Raw genomic sequence first — 15,393 nt, forward strand, 5'->3', positions numbered from 1 at the left:
TTTTTCTGGTTTTTCAAAAATCACCACTTGATATTCGATTATTAAATTGAAATAACTTTTTAGTTGTTTCGACAATAATCGATAATTTCAAGCAACAATCGATTATTCACCATTGTTCAGAATTTGATTAACTCCTGGAATAATTGATTCTTTGATCCTATAATCGATTATTACCGAATAAACATATTTCTGATTTTTTTAGAATGAGTAAATAATTAATTATCATTAGTCATAATCGATTATCTTGCCAAGCTGGGTGCAATTTTTAAATATTTTGACTGTTTGGTTGAGTTTTTTAAAATTTAGACCAATGTTAATTAGATACTTCATAAATGCAAACTAGTTTGTTGGAGATTTTTTTTACCTTTCCTTCTTTGATAAACTTTTATTTTCTTTGTTGTTTAGAATCAATTTACATTTAAGGGGAGTCCTAAATTTAGGGGGAATACTTTTTCTAGAAAGGTTTGTTTCTATCAAAAAGGGGGAATATTACATGTAGGGGGTTTATCTATTAACCTATTTTTTTTATTATGATAAAAAAGAGGAGAAAATTCAAAAGCATTTGTGATTAAAATGGTAAGTTAACCTTTGAATGCTTAAGGGAAAAATAAATATAAGTGATTGTGGTTTATCTTATCATGATATGCTTAACTCTCTCTTTTGAATGTTAAAGAACTCTAAGCGTAAGAAATAAAAAAAGACTTCAAGATATTTTGATCATCATAAAAAAAGGGGGAGATTGTTGATTAAAGAAGAAGATGAATATCTTATTCTCAATCTTGAAGACAAGTAATGTTTTGATGATGATGATGATGATGATAAATGAAGAAAATTTGAAGTCTTATTGATGATGATGAATATTTATAGAGAAGTGTTGAAGACTTAAAGAATGTTTGGATTCAAGAGTTACATTAAAGACTTATAATTTAAGTTTTTTAAGCCATGTAATCTATGTATCCTAATTAAGATAGTGAAATTAGTAGATCAAGAATCAACAGACATAATCCAAGCAGCAATATTGAAACACTTAAGGGAAAACAATCCTTTTATATAGTGATAATCAATTATCACTTGAGAAAAAATATTTTCAAAAAATGTTACAGTAATAATCAATTTTTGCTTATAATAATCGATTATTAGTTGTAGTTATAAATTAGTTTTTCATATTCTAACCCTAATTTCGAAAATAACTTTTATAAATAAAGAGGCAAATTCTCATGAAGAAGTAAGAGAAGTTTGAGAAGTTTGAGTACATGAGAAATCTCTATGAAAAGCTTTTGAGAAACATAGTGTGGGTGGAGCATGTAAATTTCACAAAGTGTGATCTTAGGTAATAAAGTGTTCCTGTTGGTGCTAGGTAAAATTGTTCATCATTTGTGTGACTCAAAATAGATGTTCATCCCTAGTGGATTCAAGGAGATGTCTTTCATTGCTTGGAACTTTAAGAGATGTGTTTTCTTTCCTAAATTGTTCTTACTTGATTGTAATATTCAGTTTATTTTAGTGTTTGGTTGATCTCTCTTTTAGGAGAGATTAACAACTGGACATAGAATCGTTTTATCTTAACTAGTATGAAATACTTTGTACAATTTTTTCTTTATCAATTCTATTTATATGCTATTATCATAAAGAAATTGATTTTTTTTGTTTAGTCTAATTTTTAAAAGGAGAAAATTTTAAAGACCATTTTTTTATCATAAAGAGTGATAATGTCTTCTCATGTTTACAAGATTGGACACTAACTTCTAATATGTTAGAGATAAACATAAACAATGTTCTTATAAAATTTGTTCGAAGCATACAAAATTTTGAAAACATTTTAATGAGTTTTGTTTACTTTTTCTAAATGACTTTATATAGGTTTTAAATAGAAAATAGTTGTTGTAAATTTTTTTTATGATTGAGTTAACTTGATAATAAAAAATGCATTAAATGTATTTTATACATGCATTAAATCTATTTATATTCCACAAACAACTCATTACAATAATTTTGAAAAATAAAATAAATACAATTTTTTATTGATTATGAAATATCACTGAAATAAGTAAATAAATAATTGGTATAAGATTATACATATATATAAAAATAAGGTTAATTAATAATTATTTTTAACAGGATATAATAGTTTGGGTATGACCATGTCATGTCCGGATGGTAGACAACAATATATGACGTCATTAGTGGATAGAACTTAATCTTACCACGTGGTGGGTCCCACACCCTTATGTCATGCCACGGGCCTATGACGCATAAGTTGTCGCTTTCCTTTGTTAATAACGTGTCTCGCTATGCACTTCTTCACGTCTTTTTTCTATTGTTTTCCTCCCACAATTTCAATTCATCTTATTACCATCTTCCATCTTTCTATTATTGTTTTAAGATAGTATGTATTACAGTAATTATCAGAGTAACATTAATTCTCTTCAAACAAATTTATTTATATATCATCAAGAAAACTATACTTAGCTAGCAGCTTTATTTATATATTTATAGTTTTGCACATCCAGAGATAACTAAGTATAATATCAATTTTATAAAAAAATATTAATAAAATAAATCTTAATTTTCAAGTCAATCGAAATTAATTTATTTGATCTATATGTTTGTTATTTTAGACTCTTTTATATCTATAATATTGACACCAATAAAATACTTTCTAAAAATTTACTATTGATTAAATAATTATTAGACCATCTCTAAATATCTAACTTTAAATATCTAACTTGACACTTAATCCATAGTATATATGAAAGTGTCTTAAAAATCACTAAATGAATTATTTTATAATGTTTAAATAATTTCCTCATTTGTTCTTCCTTGATTCAAGTACGAATGACTTATAATATTATATTCTTAGTTGCATTTTTCTATTTTATTTAAATGTAATGATACACATGGGAGGAAAATGTTGCAGAGCATTTAGTCCAACACTGGCAGCAGTGTTTTGCAGAGTGGGATGTTGCAAAAGGGCCAGGTGGGGATGGCCGTCCAAAACCACGACGTAGAAAATAAAATTAAGAAAAAAATATATATGAAGTGACATAACCTCAAACGTGAGACGACCAAATAACACCGCGTAATCTTAGAAACTTAGAAAATAAAATAATAATAATAACCTTATTTGTCGTTGACGTTACAAGCTAATGACCCTTTCAAATCATCAACAACTCACCCCACTCTCTCTTCCTTTCCCCATTTATATTCACCCTCCATAGCCAAAATCCAACAACCTCAAACTCACACAACATCTTCATTTCTTCTTCTACTTCTTCTTCTTGTTCTTGTTTTCTCTCTCTACCAATCATTAATTTCCTCAAAAGTAAAACATCATGCAACAAGCAATTCCTTATAGGTCATGGCAACCTCTCATCTCATCTTCCCCCACCACCACTCACTTCACTAGTTCTATCAACAACACTAATAACACTTCCTTTGTTTCAACCAAAATGGTGTCAAACATGGTCTTAGAGAACGCGGTTATAGTCTTCGCCAGGCGCGGTTGCTGCATGAGCCACGTGGTGAAGCGGTTGCTTCTGGGTCTTGGGGTGAACCCCGCCATGCATGAGGTTGAGGAGAAGGACGAAGTGGCTGTGATTAGAGAGTTGGAAGCAATTGTGGGTAGCAACGAAAACAGCATGCAGTTTCCTGCAGTTTTTATTGGTGGGAAATTGTTTGGTGGATTGGATCGTCTTATGGCCACTCATATTTCTGGGGAATTGGTTCCGATACTCAAAGAAGCACGAGCTCTATGGCTTTAGTTTTTTCCATTTTCTTTCTTACTTAATTCCTTTTTCTTATTCATTAATATATGTTCATTTTGGGTACATCTTGATTCCTTCTCTTTGGGAAAAAAAAAGAAAAAAATAATGTAATGAAAAAAATTGTGTTTTTCGATGTCTAGAATTTGATACAGAAAGTTCAGAAATTTCATATGATGTTTCAGAAATGCAGAGTTGTTTACTTACAGTGGAGGGGACTCCCATTAGACTAATGGTTAAAGTTATGATAGAATACAACAAAATAAAATGACGCGTCATCAGATAACAGATTTTGTACTTATATGTATATGCACATACTTCGAAGTCGAAATCATTTAACTACTAAATTTTTATATACCAAAGTGACAGATCAACATCTCAAATTATTTGTCATTTTAACGTAAAAAGTGTTCATATCACTCATGTTTGTCTGTAAATTAAGTTCATAATTCATAAATAAGTTTTGAAATCGTTTTTACAATATTATTTAAACACATTTCACATTAATAGTTTATCAATTTAATATATTATTACTATTATTATGAATAAGATTAAAAAAATTATTATACGTGATAGATGGGTTATTAATTAAAAAAAATATAAATTGTTTGATATATATATATATATATATATATATATATATCAATATCAGCTATTATTGTTTAGTTTTCAAACTCTAGGGTTAATATCATAAAAAATAATAAAATATATTAATTTCATTCTTTAATACTTTGTCTGTTTGGAGGTTTAGTGTATAACTATTTTAATGAAATTATATTCTTATTATTTTTTTAATTTATAAATAAAACGACATTCTAAATAACAAGAATTTCATATTTATAATAAAAAATAATAACTATATAAATTTTAATAATATATTACGTAAAGTCTACATATATTTTCTTTATATGTCATATGATAGAATTATCATCAATATTCTTTTACAGTATTTAACACAGTTGATTGATTTACGTTGTTGATGATTATACATATTCATATATTTGTTGTGACTTTAAATACATATACCCAAAAGATTGTGATGAGGTAGGTTAGAAATAAACTATTGATTACAGTGGCCTTTTTCATTCTGTCACATTTTTTTTTTCTATTTGTGCTGTACTGCTACAAGGAAGCTTCCATTTTTGACTTCAGCCATTTTTGGAGGGTGCAAGTGTAGGTAAGCAAATAAAAAAACTTTGAATTCATCATTTTAAATTACTTGATCCCCTCTAAGCTTGGATCATCATTTTAATTTCTCTATTTTTTATTTCAATATCATATTGTAAAAAAAATTATAACTTTTAATTTTCCAGTTTTTTTTTTAATTTGATTCCGACATATTTATTTACAATGTTATTAAAACTTAAATTAGTCAATTAACATGTAAAATTAAAAATAAAAATAAATGTTTGAAAATTTAGGATTAAACTAAAATTGAAATTTCCCTAGAATTTCTTAACTAGAATTACAGAAAAGATAAAAAAAATAAAAAAGCAACGAATTAAATAATTAACAAAAATCAAATCACAGATATAGTTTAACAACAAATCTTTGTGACACTTGAAATAATTAACAACAAATCATATATATATATATATATATATATATATATATATATTTAATTCTTTATATTATAAATACTTTACTTTTTAGGGAATCATTTTTCTTGAGTTTATATTAATGGAAGATGTTGGACAAAAAAATAAAAATGATATATTTTGGATTCTCAATGCATAAAGATAATATTTTAACTTAAAATATTAGAAAAAAATGTCAGCTCGATTTGAAATAATACTTTTAAAAAGATAAATTATGAAAGAAAAATAACTAAATATTAAATAAATAAAAAATTAAATAATTTCTTTGAATACAATTATTATTGATATTTCATTTTTTTAGTTCAATTAAAATATTATAATTTTAATATATAAATATTAGTTTCGTTTTGAATTTTTAAAAATTAATTATATATTTATATTTTAATAACTGTCATATGTATTTATTAAATAACAAATTAATATTAATATATAGATAATCTTTTATTAAATACTTTTGACTTTTAAAATTAATAAATAAATAATTAAAGACTCATCTCAAAATTAAGTATATATTAATATTAATATTTTATTTAAAAATATACAAAAATTAATAAACGTTAAACATATATTTAATTAGTTTAATCATTAACAAAGTTAGAATAAAATTAATTAATTTTATTATTGTATTTTTAAGATAATAAAAAATAATAAAATTATTATTATTGTTATTATTATAATTATAAAATTAAATATAAATAATTTTTATAATTTTATTGTAAATAATTTTTATTTATTTTAATGGTAATTTTACAATTAAAAAATATTTAAATTTTTAAAAGTATTAAATTTTTAAAAATATTTTAATGGTAATTTTACAACTTGCTCTATTTACACTGAAATTCATAAGTTCTTATACACACAATTTAAAATCCTAACAATTAAATACTTATATAATAAGATAAAGTGATTTTTCCTAGCAAGGTTTACTAAACATCAATACTCATAAGAAAAAATATGCAGTAATAAAATAAACTAAGTTTTTATATCAATCTTGGTTTATTTAATTGAACTAGCAATATTTTATACATACATGTCAAATACAATAATAATAAGAAATAAAACAATTATCTAAGAAGATAGAGTATTTAATATTGAAGTTATATATTCATTATAAGATCAAATAAATAATTTTATTTGAACTAAACAAATATCTTCTAAAACAAGCTTTATACAACTATATTCATTCCTTAACAAACATAAAAGTTTTATAAAATAGAAACAAGTTTTATACATAAAGTATTTTGGAGGAATAAACATGACCTTGTATTAAAAATTTCTAACTATACTAAGGGTGTATTCGTTTGAAGAGATTCAATAAATAAGCTGATTTGGAGAGATGGATATAAAATTTATTTTGTGTTCGATAGAGATGATTTGTGATTGATTGCAGTGATGGATTTGCGAGATAATACCAAAGATCCATCCGCTTCAAACTGTGAAGATTTGCGTACATTATTCATCATTTTACCTTTATATCCCTCTTTGTATAATAATAAAACTGATTCAAATTCATGATTCGTGATAAAAAAAGAAATTTAAGTTCGTGATGATGGAAAAACAGAGTTTCGTGTGTATATATATATATATATATATATATATATATATATATATATATATATATATATATATATATATATATATATATATTTGTATATTTTTTTTATATTCATAAAAAATTTATTTTATTTTAAAATTTATATAATTTTAATATTTCTTTTAAATCGTATTAATTATTTATAATTATTTTTATAACATTAAATTACAAAATTATTCTCTTTTTTTCATTAAGGGTATTTTGGTAATTTTTTAAATCTATCTATTTTTACAATTTATTTTATCCATCATATCAATCAAATCTTTCCCTAACTTTCATAAAATTTATCTCCAAATCTACTCACTTTACCCTCTAAATCCACTCAAAAAAACACACAAATTCATCTACCCAAATCCATACAAATTCATCTTCACACTCTCTCCCAAATTCATTCCCCCAAGTGAACACACCCTAAAGGAACATTTTGTTATTGTCTTTACCGCACAACATCCTCGACACTTGTTATTTTTTTTGCTCACATGTGCCAACATGGTCATTGCAAATGGAAACCATAAACCACAAACACATGGATAATCTAACTTTTAAAAAGATTAGCATCACAACAAACATACATACAAATGTAGTATCACTATGGAACCTCTATCACCTTGATCATCCATGCTTTTAAGCATCATAAACATCTATTCATCTACATCATCACGCATCACAACATGTACTCATACCATGCACAAAAAACAAGACTCACTTTTGGAAGACTAAGACCAAGGACTAGACAACTAGGATCATGCACCTATCAATAGCCTTACCAATGGTTCTGTCAGCCCAACAAAATTTAAGGAGTAACAACCTTACCAGTTGTTCTGTTAGACAAGAATTGGGAGAACCACCAACCCAATTCCCCTTTTAACAAGGTAAATTGTGTGTGACTATCTGATCCATTGGAACCTCCTATCACTCTCACCATATAACCACTCTTCTCGATATGGTATTAAGAAACTATTAAAGTCAAGATAATCCTTTTACAACCCTCATCTTATGTTGTCTACACCACTACACATATAGTCATCCCTACCCAGAACGCACATACATAAGTAGATTTTAACCACTAATCAAGGCTTTATAAGGCCTTTCACATATATAAATGCTACATATATTTGTATATCATCTTGAGCCATTTGCTCAGGCACATCAATATTTTGGGCCTTGCCAAACACTACCTAGCCTTTGAAGTGTGTGTTCACGCACATGAGTAGTTGTGGTTTCACCAAGCACTACCTAGCCTCTAAGAACATATACACCTAAAATCAATTATAAAAACTATCAAAACAGTATTCTACATGATAAAAATAAATAACAAATAAAAATATTAAAACAATTATCAAATGTGTATTTTAGATACAATTTGACATACCACTGAATCAAATCATACAAAAGAAAATAAAATTATAATTAAAGGTATGATAAGATGAAAAATACCTTAGATATCTAAGAAAACTTGTTCAAATATCAAAAGAGTTCGTCAAATGAAACAAAAATTGATAATAATAGAATAAAGAAGATAAATGTTTTATATAACCTAGTAAATGAAAGACTTGCACTATTGAACACTTAAATTGAGAGTGTTAAATATTTTTACGTGAAAAAAGATATAGAATAAATAAAAATATTTGAAAAGAGTAGAAATATTCAAATTGAGACATAAAAAATATTTAATTGGCATACATCATTTGAACATAACGCACAAAAGTTATAATAAGACAAAAAATATCTTGGAGATACAAATGAAGGTATATATATATGTATGTATGTATGTATGTATGTATGTATGAAATTTACTTTTTTGTAGTAGGGTATTAATACTCTACACCAAACTTATCCAATCTCATACCCTGGTAAGATGTTTATGCTCTTCCCCAATTTGATATGATTTCATACCTTTATTTTACTCAATATTAACTTGTTCTTCTTGGCTAAGGCGTGGGACAAGATATTTTTTCTCTAAAGGCTAAAGGTAAAAGAATGAAATAATTAGGCTAAAAAAGGTTAACAACATATGATTAACACATCAGGATTGATTATTTGTCCAAGTAGCTTTAAACACATGAATCATAAATAATTGCTTTTATCTCCCCTAACCATTTATGTGATTATATTAACAAGAATCAGGAAAAAATCATTTTCATGGTAATAGCTACTTTCCACATAGCTCTCTACTCTAAAGCTCACAACACTCAGATGTTTCCACACTCAAATATCAAAAATTCTGGTCATATTCTCACACTGAACAAGGATTGACTAAATACAAACATACCAAATTGTTACAATCTATGTTTGCCATAAGTTGTCTCAAAATATGTGCAATTGTTAGACAAGAAAATCCTTGCTAAAACATATTCTAACTCAGTTGACCATCCAAACATTCAAATCATAAAATTTGAAGACATGATTAGAACAAGTTCAGAAACAATTTAATAACTAAGCATTTCCATACACAAATTAAAATACTACCAAACAAGAAAACAATAAAGAAAAATAAAATTTAAATAAAAAATAAACTTAGAAAAATACTTAAAAACTTAGAACACAATGAGTTGTCTGCCGATAAGCACTTCTTTAAAGTCTTTTAGCTCGATGCTTTTATTATTACACTTGGTTGGTGCTTTTGGTATGCTATTTCTCTATCTCACCTATATAAAATAAGGAAACACTAGAAGGTACATATTAATAGTAACAATTAATTTATATAAAAATTAAATTATACATAAAAATAGAAAGAAAAATATATAAACAATTTAAGTCAAACTTGGGAAATAAAACACAATTGACTAAAAAAAACGCCAATTCCCGACAATGGTGTCCAAAACATTTTACAAAAATGGACAAGTGTACCAAATCGTACATGTAATAGAGTGGATAAGTTGAGAGATCATTTTCCCAAGAGAGTCGTGTTATTTAGAAAAAAACTATGTTTATTTACTAATTAAGGCCAAGAACTTTAAAGTAATGAAAATATTAATTTTTTGTTTATAAAATAATTCAGAATTATAGAAAGAAAATTAAATTTATGAAATTAAAATATATGGTAGAGACTTCACCAAGGTTGGGTTTCATGATCTAATTCAATGTAAAAACATTAAATAATATACCTCTAAACCCTACTCTAGCATTCATACCACTATCTAACAAGTCCTAATGCGTTAAAGACAAGTCTAAACTTATTAGTAAAAATCCTAATGTCTTAGACCTTTTCTTATTAAAATTTTGCATTAAGCTTTAAATTTGGATGTTAGGAATGATCAATGATGTACTCTATGTCTAGATACACAATCAATTAGTTATTCTATTCTATTATAGGTTTTAACATCGTGTCGAATGATTAGATACCCATAAATATGCAAGAATTCAATTCATGCAGTCAAGAATGGTAATATAACACAAGAGTAATGGAAAAGAAATATATTGAATAGCATAAATCACAATGAATTAAGATACATTAAGTCAAACCCTTGTGAATAAAGGTATACATTCTGAACACTAGAAAAAAAATAATGATGAATGCTTCTAGCCTCTAGAATACACCTCTAGCGGATCTTGCTCAATATTTGTGGGGGTGCCAAAATACACTTAAAATTTATATATTTAATTATGAATCCATAAGATTATTGAACTCAATAATAATTGAATCAATACTAAAATTTTTAGTTATATTTTGTTTTTAATGTAAATAATCATACCGTCAGCAAAAAAATTCATCTTCCGTTTTATTTTACAATCTTATTTTGATAATTTTCATTGTAGAAAATTATCTTTCTAATATAGTTGTAGAAACAAGAAGAGTTAAAATAAGACGAGATGGATTAAAAAATCAATCAAGTAGATGTAATTGACTTTCTATTTTTGTCAAAGATTGATTTTTTCTATTTTCTTCCTCACGGTAGCTTCCATTTTACAACTTTTAAATAATTAATTTATTCTTTTATTTCTTCATCAATATACTTTGTTTTAAAAAAAATACTAAAAGATAATTTATCATAATCTAAATAAAAATTGCGATACGTAATTAATAAAAGAAAAATATATGATAATCAAGTCACAATTAAAAACCAGTTATTAAAAAACACTTAGTGCATTGCTTTTTCTTCTATATTTATAAAAATGAATATACCACATGCTCATGAGATAAAAAATAATATTAATTATTAAACTAATATTTCACTATCAATTGAGAAAAACAGAATTAATTATTTCTTCAATAATAGAAGAAAGCATACAAAAATTAGAGCATAAAATAATGAATTTGTGTTCAACTTTCTTTTCTTCTTCATAAACAAAAGAAAATGAAAACAAGTAAAAGTCTAAAGTAGGTACAATATATGAGAAACTCAAAAAACAGTGAGAGAGAAAATAAAAAATATCTTAATAAATTTGTTTATTTTTTATTAAATTTAATTTTATACTTTATTATTTATTAGCATTAAATGTTATATTTTGTAAAATAAATAAAAAGATACATATTTTAATTCTTATTTTCCGATATATACTTTTATTATTTAAAAAATTCCAAAAAATAAAATTTCTTATACATAATTTAAAAAATAAAAAATAAAATAATTTTCATATAACATAAATAAAAAAATTTCAAAAAAAGTTGGGGGCGTCACGGCTCCCCGTGTCCCTTCATTGGTCCGCCGTTGCACCTCTCCCTCCAAAAGATCAAGTTCCCTCTCTCTCCCAAAAGGGGAGGTTCCCCAAAATGGGTGGTTTATTTTTAACTCTATTGAGCCTTCTATTTAAGGACTTTCAAAACTGGATTGAGCTTGAAATTTATACTTGAATTTGTAATTGAAGTAACCAATTCTATTTATAATTGATTATGTTGATAACTTCTTAAATCTCTGAGATTTTCACTTATCTACAACATAAACCAAATAATTATCTTTTCCAATTTATTAAATAAAACTTTCATTATCTAATAAAAGATAAAATACTTATCTATTCTAAATTATATAATAAAATCTTAATTATCTAATAAAAAATAAAATGCTTATCTTTTCTAAAATTATTTAATAGACCCTTAATTATTTAAAAGTGTAATGATAAAAAATACTAATAAAAGATAAAAATAAACATAATAAAAACATGATAATTCCAATTATAAAAAATCTTATGCATGAGTAACTTAATGTATTGTGGAGAACACAATACAAAAACTAAGAAAATTCTACACCATAAAGTGCCCCAAAATGTAGGAAAGCAAAAGAGTAAAATACTTTAATATGTGTTGCATAAGTGTTGTTTTGTGAAATTTTGGGATAATCTTCTCGAGATATATAATGCACTATTTGGCATAGTACAAGGTTGACTCGTCTTTTGTAATATAAATTATCTACAATATTTAAAGTATTAGGCATATTGTTTGGCAAAATAGCTAAAACATAAATTTCTCTCTTGTAACCAAATTGCTTGAAATATATTATACTCGTTGTAGGATTGATATAGAAATGTAATTAAAGGACATACTATTACAATACCTATTGTAAGTATCACGTATAAGGATTTGGTACCCCAAGTACTCAATTTGTAAATATAAAAAATATATATATAAGTTATTTTTAAAAAAATAAAGGTGCATAGAAATAATTATGAGAAAAATAAATTTAAGAAAATAATGATTTACTAAAGACATATTTCACTTACTATTAATTGTTATTAGATCAAAAAATAATTTAAAATGGACAGATTATAAAATGAAAAAAATACTATAGATGTATTTGATTGAATCGAATTATTCTATATCTAGCTACCTTCTAACTAATAGGAGCTATATTTATACAAAAGAAAAATGAGAAATATAACTTTTAAAATTAATAAGAAAAGAACAGGGATGGAACCGAAGAGATGTGAAAAAGGAAAAATAAAGAAGAATTGGCTAGCCTTTACCAAATTTAAGAAAGGATAGCAAAAAATCTTAGGGCACAAAACAAGAGTTGGACAATGAAGCAGCTGAGAGATAACTACACACATTTGAGTTGTACTTTTCATTATCAAATAGTAATGCTTACCATAGAAACCATTATTTAAGACATTATTTGCATTCTTGAATTACTCCAGAAGAAAACAAAATGGAAATAAGCTTAAAAAAACTTTGGGTTATTTCCATACTCATAATCCAGCAATTTGCATTCTTGGCTGATGCCTCACATTCTAGAAAGAAGATTGTTCCAGCTCTTTATGTTTTTGGTGATTCAACCGTAGACGCTGGTAACAACAACAATCTCAAGACACTTGCCAAGGCAAATAAATTTCCCTATGGAATTGACTTCAATAATTGTTCCACAGGAAGGTTTAGCAATGGCAAAACAATTGCTGATATTCTTGGTAACTTTTTCACCTTTCTTTTGAAACATTATTTTTGTCTTTGTTTGTTTGATGTTTTGTGTTTCCATGTAAACATGAAAAATAATATTACTAGGAATTTTATGCATGTATTGTCTTTTGTAGCAATTAGATTGGGTTTGCCAATGCCGCCTCCATACTTGGGTGTGCCCAAGTCTCAAAGACATCAAGTAGTCACTGGAATTAACTATGCATCAGGCTCATGTGGAATCTTGAATTCAACTAGATCAGTAAGATTCAAAATAAATAAATAAAATGATTCAATATATTTTTTGACTTCAAACTATTTTAAAAAAAATATGTTTCGTCATTAAAAGTTGTATATGTATTCCATCTCTACGATTAATGAAAGTTACGTAAAATCCTTCCAGCAACGGATACATGGAAGTTATATTGTAGTCCATTGTGGAACTGCATTTAACATATGATAAAGAGTTTAAGTGTTGTTTATTCGAAATGCTTTTTTACATAACTTTCATAAAATACATGAACAAAATAGGTATATGTTTAGTTTATAAAGAAATATAAGTTTTAAAAATAGTTTCAAGGATAAAAAATATATTTAACTCAAATAAAAAATTTCCTTTCAATTTATTTCTCATGATATTTTTATTTTTTGATGAAGGGAGATTGTTTATCTTTAGATAAACAAATTGAATACTTCACCTTAAGTGTGGACAATGATCTTCCAAGAAACAAATTGAATACTTCACCTTCGTTTTCCCCCCCAGAGAGTTTATGACCTTGGAGCTCGAAAGTTTGTGGTAAGTAGAATTGGTCAAATTGGATGCACACCAACAATTATTATAAGGACACCATATTCCCAAAAATGCAATGAAGATATGAATCAAAAGGTTAAACCCTACTCAGATAAACTTCCTGGGAAGCTACAAGAGATGCAAACCCAACTCCCACATTCACTATTCGTTAATTTGGATAATTACAACTTCTCCCAGAAAATAAGAAATTCCCCTGAAAAATTTGGTAAACAACATCTACCATTAATCTCTTGAAAAAAAAGGAATTAAGAAGTTCGTGAGTTTTTTGTATTCCTCTATGATCATAACTGATATTTTTTTATTATGCTTTCAGGGTTCAAAAATATTTTTGACTCGTGTGTCCAAGGAGGGAAACCTTGTGCAAACCGGAATGAATATTATTTTTTTGACTTTGCTCACCCTACTGAAGCTACCAATAAAATACATGTAAATGAGTGTTTTAGTGGAACTCAATTATGCCTTCCTTACAATATTCAAAAGTTGATTCACGCTCATTAAACTATTTGTACCATGTTCTTATTGAAATATATCATTAAAATTTTTTGTTTATTATTTATTTTTCACGTTCTCTTTATGTATGATAAAGATGTTATACTTTGCTTAAATGTGTTGTTTCTAAATCAATAGTGAAAACTGAGTAATTTACGTTATATGATTTACAGATGAGAGAGGAAAAAGAAAATATAATAGTGGGAGAAGGTGTTGAGAGGGATAAGGATCAAGAATTTGAGAAAGTAGAGGATGATGAATAGATATGGAAGGTGGGTAAATTAACCAAGCAATCACTCTATCAAGCAATTGCGAAATAAAGATAAATGTTTTTTTTTTCTTTCAAAAGAAGGTGGATTAACTTAGTATCTACACATTTTTAACTATTTGTCTAGATGCTTGCAATGGATAGAACTCTAACTTTAAAAAATTAGGCACAAAAAATGTAAACAAAAGTGATTCAAATAAAGATTTAGGTGGCATTCTTAATGTAGTTGTGAAAGGAGGAGAGAAGGAAAAATGGATGGCATACATTCATACTAGGATAAGAAGTTTATTAATGAAGAAAATCATATAAAAGAAATGAAATAGAAGTAAAAGATTGTAATGTGAAAATCAAGATTTTTACTCATAAGATAATAAGAACTACCTAACCCAAACACTTGGTGGTAAGGGAGTTGAATGAAGATATGAATTATGTATTCAAGAATTTATATATTGAATTGTAATATTCTTAAAGATCATTTTTTTTTATCAGCAAAAGCAAATATATTAAAAGGAGCAGTAAAGTTTTCCCAACCCAAATACAAAAAATA

At 26.1% G+C, this 15,393-nt stretch overlaps 1 protein-coding gene and 1 pseudogene across 1 annotated transcript; both read left to right on the forward strand.

Annotated features, from left to right (window-relative positions):
• Positions 1–3,196: 3,196 nt before the first annotated feature.
• LOC114168689 (glutaredoxin-C9-like) lies at positions 3,197–3,938 on the forward strand. Its single transcript, XM_028053595.1, has one exon. The coding sequence runs from the start codon at positions 3,333–3,335 to the stop codon at positions 3,759–3,761; it is 429 nt and encodes a 142-aa protein (XP_027909396.1). The 5' UTR covers positions 3,197–3,332; the 3' UTR covers positions 3,762–3,938.
• Positions 3,939–13,036: 9,098 nt separating this feature from the next.
• On the forward strand, positions 13,037–14,587 carry LOC114170329 (annotated as a pseudogene).
• The last annotated feature ends 806 nt before the right edge of the window (positions 14,588–15,393 follow it).

This window comes from Vigna unguiculata, chromosome 11 (genome assembly GCF_004118075.2).
Source record: "Vigna unguiculata cultivar IT97K-499-35 chromosome 11, ASM411807v1, whole genome shotgun sequence".
NCBI classification, from domain to species: Eukaryota; Viridiplantae; Streptophyta; class Magnoliopsida; order Fabales; family Fabaceae; genus Vigna; species Vigna unguiculata.